Here is a 19448-nt window from a genome sequence, read left to right as displayed (position 1 = left end):
CTGAAAAGTTTTGCCTTGTTCGATGGTTGTAAAGAAACAAATAATAATTGAACTAATTAGCATGCTTTGCATTCTGCTTTCACAGAACAACAGCTGAATGCTCCCTGGTACAATCAAAACAAGTCCATGTTCCTTAAAAACACTTCCCAGCTGCACCTCCTGAATTTTATTTTCCTTGGCCAAGCACATTGCTCCTGATGTACCGTTTTCCCTTTTGAATCTTCCCTTATCTGATCTGAAATAAAAGTCGCCATAGTCCCCAAGGACCATAGGCTGCTCTCCACTTTTGGGAGGGAGCTGGTGGTGATTTAACCTGAGGGTCACCACACCGCGCTGTTGACGTCGCTCCGCATCATGAACCAGCCATCCAGCCAACTGAACTAACCTCCACAGAAGTCACACTTAATTACCTTCATTTTGTGAGTCCGCCGTTCAGAATATAATTGCACCTAATCTCCTCCTTTGAATCTCTAGCATCTTACTCAAACCCTTGATGCCCTGTTCTCCCATTGTTACCAACTTGCCATGGGTAAAAATGTATTCACAGTGTCGCTAGGCTCGTCAGCATATCAACACACTATTTCCAAGGACAGGGTGCCGGACTAAGCATCGCCCTTGCCACTGTAATATTGTGGCGCAGTTGGGGCGGGCGAGAGCCCAGTGGGAAGGCCGGCCATCGGATTTTACAGCCACCCCCGCCTACAAACCTGCCAGCTTTAATCGGTAAGGGAATAGAGGATTATCAGGATGGATGGCACGATGGCGCAGTGGTTAGCACTGTTGCCTCACAGCAGCAGGGATTCGGGTTCAGTTCCGGCCTTGGGCGACTGTGTGGAGTTTGCACTTTCTCACGGTGGTTGCTTGGATTTCCTCCGGGTGCTCCGGTTTCCTCCCACTGTCCAAAACTCTGCAGGTTAAGTAGACTTGCCACACTAAATGTCCAAAGGTGTGAAGTTAGGTGGGGTTAGGGCAGAGGAGTGGCAGAGAAGGAGTACACTTTCAGAGGATCGATGCAGACTCGATAGGCTGAATAGCCTCCTTCGGCACTGTAGGGATTCTATGGTTCTATAAGGCGGGAAAGAGGAGTTGGGTAATATCAGATCAGTCATGATCCCATTGAATGGCGGAGCAGACAAGATGGGCTGAATGGCCTACTTCTCCTATGTCGTATGGTCTTATGGGAGCATAAAAACCTGCCCATTCAGTCTGAGATAGCAATAACATCTGGCTCTCCCTTTGTTTTCAGGTATGAAATATGGCATGTGGATGAATGTAAGTCTTGACCTGAGTCGTCTGTCACCCTGGTAGCCAGGGCACATCAGCTGGGTTAGCCGGGGGTCACATGCCCCTTTTCATTGTTATTTTGCGTTGAATTTAATAAGACAATGCGAAATATAACTTTTGTATGTGATATGCCCTCACATTTGTAACACTTTCCAGGCAAAATATGCCTACGGGGTGGGACTGATTATCTTCCCTGTGGCCCCCGCGGAGTACGAGCTCCCCCGCTGAGGGGCGGGGCAACTCCATTTAGCATTGTATAAAAATTCGGCCAGTAAGGCACCGACCAGATAGAGACCCGGTAGGGAGGTACCGGGAAGTGTATATACTGTAATTGTAAATAAATCAAAGCTCTTGTGCGGGATTCTCCGTTAGCCGACACCGAAATCGGGGAGTGCGGTCAGGCAGAGAATAGCTTCTGACGGCAAAATCGCAGCAGACGCCGGTTTGGCGGCAAATCGCGATTCCCGTCATCTTGAAAACGGCGTCATTGCATTTCATTCCGCGAGTACTTTAAACACAGTTCGCATATCATGAGGGTCCACCCGCGATTCTCCGCCTCCAATGGCCAAGTTCCCGACAGTGTGGTTCACTTGTGCTTTTAAAAATCGTGAACCTGGCATGGTGGCTGCTGAGGGTGAGAGAGGGGGTACAGACCGTGTCCAACATCGCCATAGTTCGTCTATAGTCGTGCTGCTGGCCGGGGGGCTTCTGCCCGGGCCGGGAGGAGTAGTGGCGGGTGGCCACGAGGTGGGCTGTGGGGTCGGTCTGGACGGACATGGAGCACCATTGCCGTGGTCGGCAGGGCGACCATGCAGCTGTTCACACCGCTGACAGCCCACTTTAAACCTAGTGCCAGGGGCCATATAGGTGTGTCCCCTTGGGGCTGCCGCTTGTCAACTTCCTGAGTGTCAGTCACGGACCTGGCCAATCCCGCACCGGTTTTCATGGGAATCGACCGTGTTCCACACGGGGTCAGTGTTAACCCCTCAATGGTAGTGGAATCGGTCCAGGTGCGGCGTCAGCACTTGGTCTCAGAAACGGAGAATCCGGCCCCTTTATTTTACTCGGTGTGGACACCCGTGTCCTTATTAAAAAATTAATGAATTGATGATGCTGAGAATGAATTTTGGCACGTGTCTCTTTCAGACTGGGCGCTTTATGCCCGGTATACCCACACTTCACTGGCGGGCCACTCGGTTGTTTACCAGAAATGGCAATACAATACAAACAGCAAATTCAAGGAATGTAGCGTGATGGAGTGAGTGGGAAGTGAAATAATGCAATATACATTATTCAGTGTTTAATTACACAACAATTCGATGAATACCACATTAGTTTTGGAAAAGAATTGAATTTGGACACATGGAAAAGTTCTATTTTAAAATTGGTATCATGCAGTTCCTTATGTGGTTGTATTCCATTGGGTTTTCAACGGTGAGAATAATCCTTACTGACACAAGGTGGGAAAGTACGGTGCATCACAAGCCATTCGACTAGGATAAATGCTTGCTTTTATTGGCAGATCTCCGAATGATTCTTTTCCAGATAATGTAAGTGCGATTCGCCGTTGTTGACTGAAGGGGCATTTTTATTTATTGTCTATTGTATGTGACTGCATCCCTCTCTTGAGGAACCGGCAGGAGGATGTACATCATTTTGGAGTTATTGAACAAAAGAAGCACTCTCGGGCGCATTTTGCACTCGAGGAGCCGATGTAAAACTGGCATAATGTCTGTACATTCTTTGACAATTGGAGTTGTTTGACTATCGTGTGGGTAGATAGTGGGAAATGGCATGGCTCTTGTAGGCTAATTGGGGCCTACGCTTGCATGCAAGTCATAGTTTGGGCAGCTCCTGCAGTATTTACACTGTCACTTTTATGTTGACATTCAGCAGTTTTGGAAGCCCATTGAGGCAGAATGCCAGGTATAATTCAGGATAGGGTCATGGTTTTTGACAATTATTCAACCCCGCTGTGCACTTCAAAAAAACTTTTCAGTTTTGTTCATGGGAATAGCATTCTTAATAAAAGTGTAAATATAAAGTGTTTGCAAAGTTTGTTCATTTGCCAAATGCCAATTGCCTATTCATCTTAAAGGTTATGACCCTATGTGGTGAGACTGTCTTCACATAGATGTTGCTAAGCAGTGTTATCATCAGCTGAAAAAGCTAGTTTCAGTCAGAATATCCTTATGGTGTTTGCCCATTAAAGGGACAAGGACGGGACGGCACGGTGGCACAGTGGTTAGCACTGGGACTGTGGCGCTGAGGACCCGGGTTCGAATCCCGGCTCTGGGTCACTGTCCGTGTGGAGTTTGCACATTCTCCCTGTGTCTGCGCGGGTTTCACCCTCACAACCCAAAGATGCGCAGGTTAGATGGATTGACCACACTAAATTGCCCCTTAATTGGGGAAAAAAAAAAATTGGTTACTCTAAATTTTGAACAAAAGGGACAAGGACCATCACAACAATCCTGGTAATGGGAAACTCGAAAGCAGCAAATCTTTAGTATTTTAACCAAAACCTTCATGCGGTGTCTCTTGTGTCTTTTTTTCCCCCTTTCAGTTTGACCACATCTTGTACCCGCCATCCTTTCCATTTCGCAAGTCCAGCAATCCTGATGTTTCTTGTGGTATGGGCAAGGCCTTGAAATTTAAGAGACAGCTGAGTGAAGATGCCAAATACTTGAGAAGAGGCAGTTTGGGTGGAGCTTTGACTGGTATGTAAAAAGTAACTTCAAAGTCCCGTGGTGTTTTAAGATTATTTATGCGGTAATCTACTTGTTGGGGATTTTAAATTTTGTAACGTTTGTGTTTTGCTTGTATGCCAATTTTTTTTTCCCCCAAAGTAAAACCCACTGTGAAGATTTAATTTAATTCTGATCAAATGCGTTGATGATCTTTATCCAGAAGTCATTCATCTGTTTATTTTACAGCAGTGGAATGTTTACCTGTTTTTGTGGAGTTTCAATGTACATGCTTCCATTAAGAATCATAGAATTTACAGTGCAGAAGGAGGCCATTAGGCCCATCGGGTCTGCACCGATCCTTGAAAGAGCTTCCTACTTAAGCCCACAGCTCCACCCTATCCCCGTAACCCAGTAACCCCACCTAACCTTTGGACACTCGGGGGCAATTGAGCATGGCCAATCCACCTAACCTGCACATCTTTGGAGTATGGGAGAAAACCGTAGCACCTGGAAGAACCCACGCAGAAACGGGGAGAAAGTGCAAACAGTCACCCGAGGCCGGAATTGAACCCGTGTTCCTGAAGCTGTAAGGCGGCAGTGCTAGCCACCGTGCCACCCCCCTAGTAAAATGGTGTTCAGTTTACATCAAAATCTAACACCAGGCTTGCACACATTATTTGATAGAAACCTTGTTTTTTTCCTCAGAATAGGCAACACTGCTCTTTGTGTTTTGACTTTTTGGGAGTTTAATGCAATATTTCTCAAATCTACCAGTGATTAATATGATGCCATTTTGAGTGTGTGTGTGTGTGTATATATATATATATATGTAAAAATATAAAACCTTTTTAACAAGGACAATGGAATGGCAAAGATCAGAAGTATAAATATTTATTATGAGATTGTGTGCATATTGGAAGACACAAGAGAAGCTCATTGTGGATAAGCAATGATTTGAAAGCTTTCCAATAAAACTTCGTCCCCAGCTGTGAATGTTTAAACAAATCAGAGAGATTTATCCTTCGGTATGATTCTTCTGGAATTCCCACGTTTGAAGATGAAGTTACTGTACTTTATGACATATTAATGGACTGTGGCTTTTGCCTTGTTACTTTTCTCAATCAGCTTGATGGAATGGAATCTTTCTGTAAATATTGAAAGCTGTCATATTTCATGGGTTTTGTAAAGGTGGCATTTAATTGACGAGGGTGCCGGATGAAAACTTGCCTGGTGTCTCAGTTGCTTTAAAAAAAAATGATCACTAAGCTATTTTTCTGAATGCAAAATGCAGAGCAACTGCAATAGATCATCATCAGATGACATTAACCTGCCAGAAATAACTTGATAATATTGGCGGGTATGACCTGGATTCTGTGGGCGGCTGTGAAGGAACGGTGTTCACGATTCACCTCACTGATAAAAATTTAACCAGCTTTAGAGAGGAGGCCGCCAGCCACTGGTTGCCTGCTCCAGTGCTGTGCCCTCAACAGGGGAGATCTGACATCGGCTAACAGGACAAGAAACAGTAAGGCGCCTTAACCAACTAAACTGAAAAATGCTCACTGAGACATGCAGAGTCCAAACCAGGAAACTCAAAGGAGGAAATATAAATTAAATTGAAATCATATATAGAGAGAAAGTGATATTATGATTGGGAAATACAGATGGGATTAAGAGAGAGAAAGAGACAAAAGAGACTATCTGAAAAAGTAAAATAAAAACTCAGATTTAAATTTTTTATTTTAAAAAAATCTGTAATAATTTTCTTCTGAGGAGATCACTTGTAGCTGTACTTGGTTTCTGCTTAAACACAGTATGGGTAAGATTATCTCTGTTTCTAATTGCACATTTTGCTTTTGACTTTTCTTCATAACTTTTTCTTTTGCTTTCCTCGCCCGGGACCAACTTTCTTCCCTTTCCTCCTCCCCTAAAGTTGCTGACTCTTTGCTGAGGTACAATTTGGCAGACATCAATTGCCTTATGGTACCTTCTCCAAGTTGCCATTCTGTATAAGACCATATGACCATAGGAGCAGAATTAGGTCATGCGGCCCATCGAGTCTGCTCTGCCATTCAATCATAGCTGATATGTTTCTCATCCCCATTCTCCTGCCTACTCCCCATAACCTCTGATCCCCTTATTAATGAAGAACCTATCTATCTCTGTCTTAAAGACTCGGTGACTTGGCCTCCACAGTCTTCTGCGGCAAGGCATTTTCCACAGATTCACCACTCTCTGCTGAAGAAATTCCTCCTCATCTCTGTTTCAAAGGATCGTCCTTTTAGTCTGAGGCTGTGCCCTTGCGTTCTACTTTCTCCTACTAGTGGAAACATCCTCTCCACGTTCACCATATCTAGGTCTCTCAGTATCCTGTAAGTTTTAATGAAATCGCCCCCCCTTTTATCCTCCTAAACACCAATGAGTACAGACCCAAAGTCCTTAACCGCTCCTCATATGACAAGTCCTTTATTCCAGGGATCATTCTTGTGAACCTCCTTTGGATCCCCTCCATGTGTGCAACTAGATTGCCATTTGGTTATTTCATGTTTACATGTGCTGTTTAATGATCCAGGAACACCGGTTGGTGTTAACTCTACTAAACATAAATGCACTGACGTCAGTTGAGTCTACCAGCTTATATGGCCACCCGAGTTGATTCTTTATGTGGCCCAAGTTAGTGGAACTTGAGCACCCTAGTTATATAAATTAACCATTGCACTATTGAAAATCATACCATTTGGCTTCTACTTGTACTTTTTGTGTGTACAACTCTGTCTGCTATGAATATCAGTCCTGTTGAGAAAATGTTATACCTGTTACGGAAGGGATATTTAAACAAACATTCAATCTCGGCTTGAAAATTGCTTGACCTGTTCTTCAGAGAAGTATGCGGTGCTTGATCGACTTTATAAAGAAACTTTTAAAACATTTTTGTTCGAACCTCAGGAAAATATCTTCTTCCACTGGCTTCTACAACACTATCATGGCAACAGGCTATGGAAACGACAAATCTCGTTCGCATGCAGAGCCAGACATTGGGTCAGTCAGCTCCTTCCCTCACTGCGAGTTTGGTAAGTCCATTCTTTCAAACTTTAGTGCATTTTGGAAAAATGTAACAGAATAAGACATTGATAGGTGGCGAATAGCATTAATAGCTATTCAATTTATTTATTTCATATCTGTTATTTTCTTCCTTTCTCTTCTCTCCATTTCAATCTTGCATTTTTATTCACCGAAGTGACGAGTGGTTGGCAAAATAAAATTCCACTTGTATGCAAGATCTGTATGTCTATTTTTGGACCTGGCAGGAAAACAGGTTGGAGCTTGTACAGATTGTACAGATTGCCTCAATGTGAATTTACAGATACGAATGTTGCCACAGTCCGCATGCTGCTTTTCTTTCCACCAGTGTGGAGACTATTTTATGCTCGATATTAGGTGAGGAACCTCTAATTAAATACATTCATACTGAGGTGTACAAAAATAACACAACAGCAAAGAAATTTTGGGTTTACAGAAAGCTGATGAAAGATGCTGGATTAATCAGGGTCGACGCAGGTAAGATGTTTCCCTTGGTTGAGGAGCCTAGAACCAGGAGACACAATTTCAAAATAAGAGGGAGGACACTAAGGACCGAGATGAGGAGAAATTTCTTTGCACAGAGGGTTGTGAATCTTTGGAATTATTTACCCCAGAGGGCTGTGGAACTCAGTCGATGTGTATGTTTGCCCTTTATGTCTGCTGGCTCTTTGCTGAAACAACAGAAGCCTCAAGCGTGCTGTCTCCCTTTCACACATGTTCTCCCCCTCTGGCGTGCGGGCTGCCTTTCCCCTTTGGCACACAAGCTCTCTTCCCCCTCTGGCGTGCGGGCTCCCTTCCCCTTCTGGCACGCAAACTCTCTTTCCCCTTCTGGCGCGTGAACTCTCTTCCCCCTCTGGCACGCAAACTCTTCCCCCTCTGGCGCGTGAACTCTCTTCCCCCTGGCGCACAAGCTCTCTTCCCCCTCTGGCGCGCAAACTCTCTTCTCCCTCTGGCACGCAAACTCTCTTCTCCCTCTGGCGCACAAACTCTCTTCCCCCTCTGGCGCGCAAGCTCTCTTCCCCCTCTGGCGCGCAAGCTCTCTTCCCCCTCTGGCGCGCAAACTCTCTTCCCCCTCTGGCGCGCAAACTCTCTTCCCCCTCCGGCGCGCAAACTCTCTTCCCCCTCTTTCTTTTTAAATGTAGAGTACCCAATTCAATTTTCCAAATTAAGGGGCAGTTTAGCGTGTTCAATTCACTTACCCTGCACATCTTTGGGTTGTGGGGGCAAAACCCAGGAAAACACTGGGAGAATGTGCAAACTCCACACGGACAGTGACCCAGAGCCGGGATCGAACCTGGGACCTCGGCGCCGTAAGACTGAAGTGCCAGCACTGCGCCACTGTGCTGCCGTCTCTTCCCCCTCTGATGAATAACTCTCGTCTCCCTTTGGCACGCAAAGTCTCTTCCCCCTCTGGCGTGAATTTTCTTCCCCCTCTGGCGTGAATTCACTTCCCCATTTGGCGCGCGGACTCTCTTCTCCCTCTGGCCCGCGAGCTCTCTACCCCCTCTCCGATCCCAATCCACTTTTAAATACAATTAGCAGACCCAGGCATACTTGCTGAAGAGATGTTCCTTGGGATATGTTCTCAGAGCTAGACCTGAATCCTGACAGAACAATGCAAGATCTCTAGCCGAAGTCTTCAGAAACTGTCTTCAGGGTTTGACTTCCAATAAGCAACTCCACAATCTCTGCTTCTCGGCCAAAATGCTTGGTAGTCTAGCTCCTCCCATTAGTTACATCATCTTACTAACCGAACACAAAGGTAGCTAATTTAATACTCCACAGGAACCCTCTTGAGTCCGAACAAAAGTCCATTAGCCCAAGTGTTTACGATGCACCTCTGGCTCCCAAAATCTTTCAAAGCAGGTGAATGCCTGAAACGCGTTGCCAGGGGAGGTTGCGGAAGCAGATACATTAACGCCGTTCAAAGACATCTTGACAAATACATGGATAGGATGGGTATAGAGGGATACGGCACAAGGAAGTGCTGAGGGTTTTGGCCAAAATTGGTATCAAGACTTGGAGGCTTGGAGGGCCGAAGGGCCTGTTCCTGTGCTGCATCGTTCTTTGTTCTGTTTCTGCAGCAGTCACATGCTAACCAAAGCTTTTAACCCTTCAGGCACAAAATACATTGAATACAATATATCTGAAATTCCTACATTCATCATGCGTGGCAGCTAATCAGATGGCCTCGTTATTACAGATCAATAAATCCATGATCTGTTAGTTTTTGCTGGAGAAGTCTGCGGCAGTGGGGCTTGAAGTAAGGGAAAGAAAACCAATGGGGCATGCACGCTCAGTGGGCCTGGAAGCAGGCAGGAAACCTGCTTCCGACTGGGAAAGGCACAGCGCTGCCAGGGAAGGTGGGAAGTGAGCATCTGCTGAGAAGAGGGAGGGTACAGTCTGACCCTTCTAAGTGTGCTCCGTTGGGGACAGGTGACGTGGAACTGTCTGAGGGAGCTGCCGACCTGTTTTTAAAAACTTACAATGGAGAAATGCTGCAAGGAGTATCTAGGCAGCATATCCAAGCACAAACCTCAGTGCCCAGATACCTGTTTGAAATATTATGTCAGCTCTGACATTCAATCTTGCCCTCGATTGAGGTTGTAGCTAAAACACAAAGGCAACCTGGCCAATCGACCAACCTGCCAACCATTAAAGCAGACAGGCCACGAAAAATTGAGTTCAGTTGGCCCTTAGTGAGCGAAATTGCCTGCTTGATTGTCAACTCTTGCAAGCACCCAGCAACCTAAATATCGTGCAGGTGTGCAATGACGTTGGGATGCATGCCATAATGTCGTCTTGCGTGATTGAGTGTTCTTCCGAACAAGATTCTGGACCAAAATCAATTGGAAATACGGGAGGGAAAATGTTTTTGACCAGCATTGATATGTATATATAGTAACAGTTCAAAGCTCAAAATTGCACTAACAGAATTCCTCACATTGAGTGAAAACTCCTTCGCACTTAGATATAGAGCTTTGAGTCAACAATCCATCACACACATGTGTACCTGTGTATATAAATGAATAATTTCTTTATTCCCAAAAATGTGATCTTTAGAAACTTTTTACTGCCAACTTAGCTAGGCTATAATGCATTTATAGGTACTGTACCTAGAGACAAATTAAACTGCCTTCGTAACAACAGTCACGGCATTTCAAAAATAAGTTTCTTCCCTCCCTTTTTTCTAGTCCCCTCCCTTCTTCCCTCCCCACCCACCATTCAATCCTGTACGAATATAGATACTGAGTTCTGGTATTCCTGCTTACATCTTCTGTAAATCTTATTAAATTCAATTTACAGTGTCCTTATTTCATTATTAATTTGGTGATAATTAGTGTTCAATATTTGTTAATGCTTTGTTTTTCAGGATTGGTCAGACGGTGTGCTAGGTTTCACTGACCAAGTGTTGTCAGTTAGCACGCTGAGCGGCAAAACAATCACCTACACAATGCTCTCATTGCCATGAAGAGCAACATCCAGGTGAAAGAGCAAGTTTATTGAAACAAATTGCTGGAAATACTGAATTCAGAAGGTCGAGCAGCGCCTGTGAAGATTGAAACAGAGGGTGGGATTTTGACATCGTTGCTGGTAGGGCATGGGAATTCGGAGAGCGGTAAAAAGTCAATTGACTATTGGCTGCTCTCCAAATTTACCTCCCCAAGCCCCCCCCCCCCCCCCCCCCGTGACGATGCTCCGCTGCCGCTCTGAAGTGTTAAAGTGAAGAGTCCTGAAGAAGCCATTTTCAATGTTGTTTTACTCTCCACAGATGCTGCCAGACCCCGCTGATTATTTCCAGAATGTTTGTTTTGATTTCTGATTCCCATCATCCGCAGGGTTTTGCTGTATTGGTATACGTGTTTTGCCTGATGCCTGATTTTAGAAACCTGGAAACAGTTAGCTGCCAAAAAGCCCAAGTATGATGGCCTGTCGAAAAGATGCCAAGAATTCCACTCGAATTCACCCCTGCCATCAACCTTCATTTGAAAATTAGCCTTCAAAACCTTCTTATGTTTTTGCTGCAGCTTGAAGCACTATAAAATACTGTCACCCCTACTGTTTGCTATAAAAACAGTGGGCAGAGTTTTTCACTCATACCAGCAGCGAAAATCACTTAATTTGGCGGGAGGCAAAAAAAATCTGTTTCCCAATGGCTGGATAAACTCCATTTGCATGAGCGTTTTATGCATGCCCATTTAAAAAGCCTGTGGAATTAGGTTTGTCCTCCAAATTCAGTTCCTCGCCCGCAAGAGTTTAGAATGTTCAATTTTATGATCATTTGTAAGTTGTGTGCACCCGTGAGCTTCACTTCTTCCATGACTTTGAGGGCCATGGGTGTTGCTTTCTCCTTCTCTGGGCACCTTGCGTAACTTCACTCGAGTGCGGTTACCAAATGTTGCACCAAGGGAGGCAGACAGAAGCAAGCAGGGTAGGGGTGGGGTGGGGTGAATAGAGTGCAAGAGAATAGAGCGAAGGCTCGGCAAGAAAGGCAGGTTTACAGGAGAAGGGCGGGGAGAGTACCCGAGTAGTAAGAGTGTCTTGGGAAATTGGGGCTGGAAGGGGGGGCTCTTAGCGGGAAAGGTGGTTAATGTCAATGATGGGGTCCTGGGGGAAGAATGCGAAGTACTGGTGATACAAGGTGACAGTGATCGGGGAGAAGGTGGTGGCGAGAGTTTGAATGGTGAGTGCACCATTTTTCCAAAGTGATGCACTGGCAGTCTATGGAGTGCCTCCTGGTCAAACAGGGAGGCTTTTCATCACAACCAGAACTTCTCCAACTCATTGCCATTAACATAAGACTTATTGAGAGCACAGAGGTGTTTTTCAAGTTTTGAATTTCGTTTGGAAATGTTTCACATTGCATTCATATCTGCATCATTATTTGTTGAGGCTAGCTTAGTCAGAGCACTAAATGTACTGGCATGCCTCATGGTTGGTACGCATTGATGGTTACAGGGGACTTTGGGACATTTCGTGATTTTGGACAGAACAATCTTGTGTTCTTGCATTAACACTTTACTAAATATTCACATTCGTGTCCAATGTTGTTCTCGTCAGTCTGTGGGACTGCTGACCCCCCTTCACTGCATTGTAAAGGATGAGGGCCGGGATTCTCCCCTACCCGGCGGGGCGGGGGGTCCCGGCGGGACGGAGTGGCGAGAACCACTCCGGCGTCGGGCCTCCCCAAAGGTGCGGAATTCTCCGTACATTTAGGGGCCAAGCCCTCACATTGAGGGGCTAGGCCGCGCCGGAGTGGCTCCCGCTCCGCCGGCCGGTGGGAACGGCCTTTGGCGCCCTGCCAGCTGGGGCCGAAAGGCCTTCGCCGGCCGGTGGAAGTCCGCGCATGCGCCGGTGCGTCAGCGGCTACAGACGTCATACCGGCGCATGCGCAGGGGGATAGTCTCTTCCGCCCCAGCCATGGTGAAGGCCATGGCAGGGCGGAAGAAAAAGAGTGCCCCCACGGCGCAGGCCCGCCGGCCGATCGGTGGGCCCCAATCGCGGGCCAGGCCACCGTGGGGGCATCCCACGGGGTCAGATTGCCCCGTGCCGCCGTCCGCGCTGCCGGTACCAGAGGTGGTTTAATGGTTTAAACCACGCCGGTGGGAAAGGCCTGTCAGCGGTGGGACTTTGGCCCATCACGGGCCGGAGAATCGCCGCGGGGGGAACGACGCGGCGCAATTCCCACCCCCGCTGAATCTCTGGGGACGGAGAATTCGGGGAGAATTCCGCCCATTATCTGAGATCACTCTCACCGGGATAATTGAAATGTTGTAGGTGAACTCAAAACCCTGTAGGGACTCTGCCAGTAAAAATCCTGAGATGGACCCACATTTCAAGAATCATAGAATCCCTACAGTGCAGAAAGAGGCCATTTGGCTCATCGAATCTGCACCGACCCTGTGAAAGAGCACCTTGGCCTAATCCACCACCCTATCCCCGTAACTCCACCAAGGAATAATTTAGCATGGCCAATCCACCTAACCTGCGCATCTTTGGACTGTGGGAGGAAACCGGAGCACCCAGAGAAAGCCCACGCAGGCACGGGGAGAACATGCAGACTCAGCACAGACAGTCGCCCGAGGTTGGAATCGAAACCGGATCTCTGGCACTGAGGCAGCAGTGCTAACTGCTGTGTCACCGTGCTGCCAGTATTGCAGTAGTATTGACACTGCTCTTCAAGTCCCTTATTTTCATGCCAGAAAACTAAGTCTAGCTAAATAAAGCTCGTCCCAAACTATGTTACTAAGGGTCGGGTGCTTTTTGGCCCCGATCTTTTGGCGCCGTTTTTTTGGCGCTCAGTTGTTATGGCGCTCATTTTCCTGGCCCACCACGGTTTGGCGCCAAAATTTAAATTAAAGCATGTAATAAATGGATTAAATGAAACTAGGATAAAAATACGAAACCTTTATTCTGGCCTAAAATATTTATGTAAAAGAAAAAGAAAATAATAATTAAAACTCAGTAATTTAATGTATTTCGTAATTGTGGGCTATACCACGCAAATATTCTAATGGTTCTCTCTCATCAAACTGGCGCACAATATTCAAAATGCGCTCGTCAGCTCTCACAAGTTTTTGTTTTGGAGCATGGCCAGCAACCAATTGTTCATAATATGCATCTCGGTTGTTTTGAATTTTTCTCAGTCCATCAATAAATTTCCATATAATGGGGTGGTGAACTCCTAATTCCGCGTATACCTTTCTATGTGCTGCTTCTGCGTGATTGTTAGTTCGGTCCTCTCCGTTGATTGTTCGATTGTACTGGTTCCACATCTCTGAAGGAAAAAGAGGGGGCCGCCTGCCATTGCCTCTTCTCATTGGTCGTCCTACGTAATTATCTTCAAACCAGTTAAGCAGCGATTGAAGTTCTAACGGCAAGTCTTCTGACAGGGTATCGATGTAGTTATCCAAGTAAGGAACAGGCACGAAGCATAAGGCTATGATCATTTTAGCTCTTAAAGCAAATTCGGAATCATTGTTATATGAAACCTGGAGCCCAATCTGTTTAAGATGCTTGTACATGTTATGCGCTAAATGGAAGAAACATCCTTGTATCGTTACTCCTGGAAAACATTCTTCCATTGCAGAAATAGCTGCCTCTTAATAAGCATTAACTAGGTAATATTGGCATACATTCACCAGAGTAATGCTTGTGCAAAAAGGGCTAAATTGTTAAATTGTTTGGGCAGGTTTCGTAACTTAAAATTTGTAGTGGGTTAGTCAGCACTGAATATTGGCGGTGCCAAATCGTTGAATGCCAAAAGCATGGGCGCCAAAACGACGGCGCCACAAAATCGGCGCCAAAATGGCGAGGCCAAATGGTACCATTCCCGTTACTAAGGCAAAATGACCAGGCTGATCCTACCACATTCAGAGTGCCAAGCCGTTACCAAACTCCTCAATGCCCCCATCCCAACTCCATGCTCTCTGTCTTTCCCCCAAACCATCAGTGACTCACGCTTGCTGGTTCCGAGTTTCCATTCTCCTGATCTCCTTCCTTGTGCCACGGAGTTCAACCAGGAAAAACTTTGACCGCCGAAGCAACTGCACAAAGCCAATTGGTGAAATGAATGTGAACTAGGTGCCATGAGGCTATCATGAAGGTAGCTTGTAATTACAAAAAGCTTTTGTATAATGGGCATTATTGGTAAGATAATATATTACAAGTAGGAGTCCTTCACTAGTCGACATGAGGCCCAACCCGTCATTAATACCCTTAATAACCTAGTTTGGGTGGCGTCCTTAATTGTTGATTTTCAATGGAACTTTGATACCTTCACAATTGAACGTGTACAGAGACCACAGCTACAAAATTAATATGCGTGTTCCTTCAAAATGTCTCTTGACAAAATGAATTGAATTCTGAGTTCTTCATTTATTAAACAGCTACTTTAGAAGATGTAACGTAACTCAAAGAACATGTAAACTGAGAACTAGAAACGTGGGAACTGGTTGTGGGGGTGGGTGGTGGTGGGGGGGGGGGGAGGGGAGGAGAAGGGGGTGGGGTTGGAGGAATGGGTTTTGGAGTAATTTTATCTTTAATGATGCATCTCTGGGTAGCCTTACTCTGTCCAGGAGAGGGAGCCAGTACATACTGTAATGGAGAATCAGCAGTTTTAAATCGACACACAACAAATAATATTTTTGGGTTGTGGCAAAGCAAATTAAAATTGACGATTGAAGCGAGATACAGTTTTTTAAAAATGGGTATTGTCAGCGTAAGTCAAAAATCTGTTAATTAAATTGAGAATTCAAGTGAGTAGCGTTTGAATTGTTACATCGTTCTTTCGTACCGAAGTTTGTATCTCTCAGTGTTCGAGATGTAAATGAAAATGAAAATCGCTTTTTGTCACGAGTAGGCTTCGAATGAAGTTACTGTGAAAAGCCCCTAGTCGCCACATTCCGGCGCCTGTTCGGGGAGGCTGTTACGGGAATCGAACCGTGCTGCTGGCGTGCCTTGGTCTGCTTTGAAAGCCAGCGATTTAGCCCAGTGAGCTAAACGTTTTGTAACTGAAAAGTTTTGTAACTAGTTATTAGATCTGTAATGAAATGAGTTGTTAGGTCGAGATAATTTGATTACTCAGTAAAATTAACTATGATATAGCGGACACCGCATTGAACGTCAGAGAAGTCACTTGTACAGTGGTGTGTGATAACAAATGAGTTTTAACAAGTGCTTCTCTTCTAAGCCTGTAATTGAAATTATATTGCTTTGATTAATGGTGCAAAAACGGAATGTGTGTATGCTTGATGCACAACTAGTGGTAAACCATCCAGTTACTCTTTAACACAGTAAAGGTTCTGTGCTGATTGAATTTATAACATCCTTAAGAAATTGGAAAATAATTTTCAGCCTTTTAGGACTGATATCTCGTGGTAATTGCTGAATCCAGTTAACTTCTTCAACATGACTGACATATAAAAATATCAAAACCATACACCGACGTCCTGTGTGCTCTTCTGGTGATCCGAGTTTTACACTTACACTGACCAGCCTCCACACTCTGTAGATTGCTTTGGGATGGGGACTGGAGAAGAATAATATGGAAAACAAGGGCGGGGATGTACTTCTGAGGCTGTGATCAGACAGGATGTGTTGGCCTTGGAAAGGGTCCAGAGGAGGTTCACAAGAATGATCCCTGGAATGAAGGGCTTGTCATATGAGGAGCGGTTGAGGACTCTTGAGTCTGTACTCATTGGAGTTTAGAAGGATGAGGGAGGTTCTTATTGAAGCTTGCAGGATACTGAGAGGCCCAGATAGAGTGGATGTGGAGCGGATGTTTACACCAGTAGGAAAAACTAGAACCTGAGGGCACAGCCTCAGACTGAAGGGATGAATCTTTAAAACTGAGATGAGGAGGTATTTCTTCAGCCAGAGGGTGGTGAATCTGTGGAACTCTTTGCTGCAGAAGATTGTGGAGGCCATGGTCACTGGGTGTATTTAAGTCTGAGATAGATTGTTGCTCGTTCTGGGTGAGTGTGCTTAACACTCAATTTGGCTCTGTTTCGTTCCTTAGCTTTGGAGTCGCCAGGTATCGTTAAGATACCGCCACAAGTTTCAAGTTCAAGTTCAAAGCAATAAATCCATACACCAGTTAGTAAGTTCAAACAAGACACGTTTACTATATTACAGTAATCTACTAATCATGCATATAAAACTATAAGACTAGGCTAATCCTACCACTAATAGGCCAAATACTTATCTGGATAAGGGGACTGCCGGATCAGGGAACTACGGCCTGTAGCTTTGTCCTGGGTCCGCAGGCTTCCAGTAGTTATGGACTAAAGGGGGTCAGGAGTGTCTACTATCGTAGCATGTGTTGTGACACTTACTTGCTGGCGGCTGCTGTCCAGACCTCTCCTCCTCACGGTTCTTCTGCTGCAACGGTGTTCTGCTGGGAGGGCTGGCTGGTCAAGGAGAGGCTGGCAGAGAGAGAGAGCTGGGGTCGGGGTCTCTGTTTTACACCTCTCTCAGGGTCTGGGTGGACCTTCTATTCACTCGCAATCGATTGGGTCTCTTCCCAATTGATTGATTTGAATTCCCCAATAACGGGGCAGTAACCTCGATCACTGGGGCGGTTCTTGGGACTTATTGTTTTGGACTTCTTTGGCGCCGAGAAGTCTGGCCTTCCATTCAATGTATCGATTTGTGTTTAACTTGTTTCCATTGTGCTTGGGGATCGCCCGGTATCGCCTCATTAGTATGTTAACTGGTTTCTTTTCACAGCGCTGTCTGGTTTCTGCAGCAGTCAGAACTGGTTTCTGCAGTAGTCTGAATATACAAGGGCTTTGCAAGCTGCTTGCTTTTACAACATGTCCAATTTCCCTGCATTCCTTACAATCTTCCATTTTGTGTTGGGCAGTGGTCACCCCAGGTGGCTACAAGATACATTCCTGATTAATAAGGGGATCAGGGGTATGGGGAGAAGGCCGAAGAATGGGGATGAGAAATGTATCAGCCATGATTGAATAGTGGAGCAGACTCTATGGGTTGAATGGCTTAACTCTGCTTCTATGTTACAAGGAACAAAGAACATTACAGTGCAGGAACAGGCCCTTCGGCCCATCAAGCCTGTGCCGATCCAGATTCCTTATTTAGACCTACTACTTATTGCCCAAACGATCTGTATCCCTCCATTCCCTGTCCATTCATGTGTCTATCAAGGTATATCTTAAATCTTGCTATCGTCCTACTTCACCGCCTCCATTGGCAACGCGTTCCAGGCACCCACCACCCTCTGCATGAAAAACTTTTCACACCTCCCCAAAACTTTCCCCCTTTCACCTTGGACCTGTGCCCCCTTATAATTAAGCTTTTCACCCTGGGGAAAAGTTTCTGACTATTCAACCTGTCTATATATCTCGTAATTTTGTGGACCTCAATCAGGTCTCCCCTCAGCCTTCATCTTTCCAACAGGGTAGCATGGTGGTTAGCATAAATGCTTCACAGCTCCAGGGTCCCAGGTTCGATTCCCGGCTGGGTCACTGTCTGTGTGGAGTCTGCACGTCCTCCCCCTGTGTGCGTGGGTTTCCTCCGGGTGCTCCGGTTTCCTCCCACAGTCCAAAGATGTGCGGGTTAGGTGGATTGGCCATGCTAAATTGCCCGTAGTGTCCTAATAAAAGTAAGGTTAAGGGGGGGGGTTGTTGGGTTACGGGTATAGAGTGGATACGTGGGTTTGAGTAGGGTGATCATGGCTCGGCACAACATTGAGGGCCGAAGGGCCTGTTCTGTGCTGTACTGTTCTATGTTCTAAAAACAATTTGCGTTTATTCAACCTCTTCTCATAGCTAACACCCTTCAGACCAGGAAGCATCCTGGTAAACCTGCTTTGTACTCTGTCCATAGCATCCATGTTCTTCTGGTGGTGTGGCAACCAGAACTGCACGCAATATTCCAAATGTGGCCTCACTGAAATTTTGTACTAATGTAACATGAACTACCAACCCTTGTACTCAATGCCCCAGCTGATGAAGGCAAGCATGCTGAATATCTTCTTGATCACCTTATCCAACTACATTGCCACTTTCATGGAACTATAGATCTGAATGCTCAGATCCCTCTGTGTGACAATGCTCCTAAGGATTCTGCCATTTACTGTATAATTCGCACTTGAATTTGATCTTCCAAAATGCATCACCTCACATTTGTCCAGGTTGAACTTCATCTGCTATTTCTCGGCCCAACTCTCCAATCTATCAATATTCTGCTGTATCCTTGATGATCCTCTTCACTATCTGCAACTCCACCTACATTAGTGTCATCTGCAAACTCGCTAATCGGATCATCTACATTTTCCTCCAGATCATTTATATATGTGTATATATATGACAAACAACAGTAGTCTTACGGTATTAAAACGCGCTGCTGAATTTTGATGTGAGACTATATTACAAAACAGGGGTGGCACGTGGCACAGTGGTTAACACTGGGACTGCAGCGCTGAGGACCCGGGTTCGAATCCCGGCCCAGGGTCACTGTCCGTGTGGAGTTTGCACATTCTCCCCGTGTCTGCGTGGGTTTCACCCCCACAACCCAAAGATGTGCAGGTTAGATGGATTGGCCACGAGAACGGGGAGAAATTGCCAAATGGCCTCCTTCTATCTATATTACAAAAGGTGCTGCAGCCAGCCCTGGTCATATTTATACATATGGAGTTGAAACTAATGAGGGATTGCCTATTTAATTATTTATTTCTCCATTGTTTACTTTCTATATGTTTTTTAAAGCTGGATATTATTCAGTAAGGATTTAAGGCAGAAACGCTGGTATGTTACCCTCCTTCCATGGGGCTACAAAATATATGTTGTGGTTTTCCAGTGTGCTAGGTCAACCATATTTTGTATTTGAAATGCTTTAGGGTATTTTAAAAATTGAGTACTTTTTGGGTAT

The 19448-nt window shown here is 45.5% G+C and overlaps 1 protein-coding gene across 6 annotated transcripts in view; it reads left to right on the top strand.

Moving 5' to 3' along the window:
• LOC119970652 (microtubule-associated serine/threonine-protein kinase 4-like) overlaps positions 1-19448 on the top strand; it is a 588463-nt gene that overhangs the window by 148854 nt on the left and 420161 nt on the right. For all 6 annotated transcript variants that reach the window (XM_038805607.1, XM_038805606.1, XM_038805605.1 and 3 more), the window contains exons 2-3: positions 3851-4004; positions 6921-7045. In XM_038805607.1, coding sequence (XP_038661535.1) covers positions 3851-4004; positions 6921-7045 — 279 coding nt within the window. The remainder of the gene's footprint in view (positions 1-3850; positions 4005-6920; positions 7046-19448) is intronic.

This window comes from Scyliorhinus canicula, chromosome 8 (assembly GCF_902713615.1).
Source record: "Scyliorhinus canicula chromosome 8, sScyCan1.1, whole genome shotgun sequence".
Lineage (NCBI taxonomy): Eukaryota > Metazoa > Chordata > Chondrichthyes > Carcharhiniformes > Scyliorhinidae > Scyliorhinus > Scyliorhinus canicula.
This window is presented reverse-complemented; position numbering and strand designations above follow the sequence as displayed.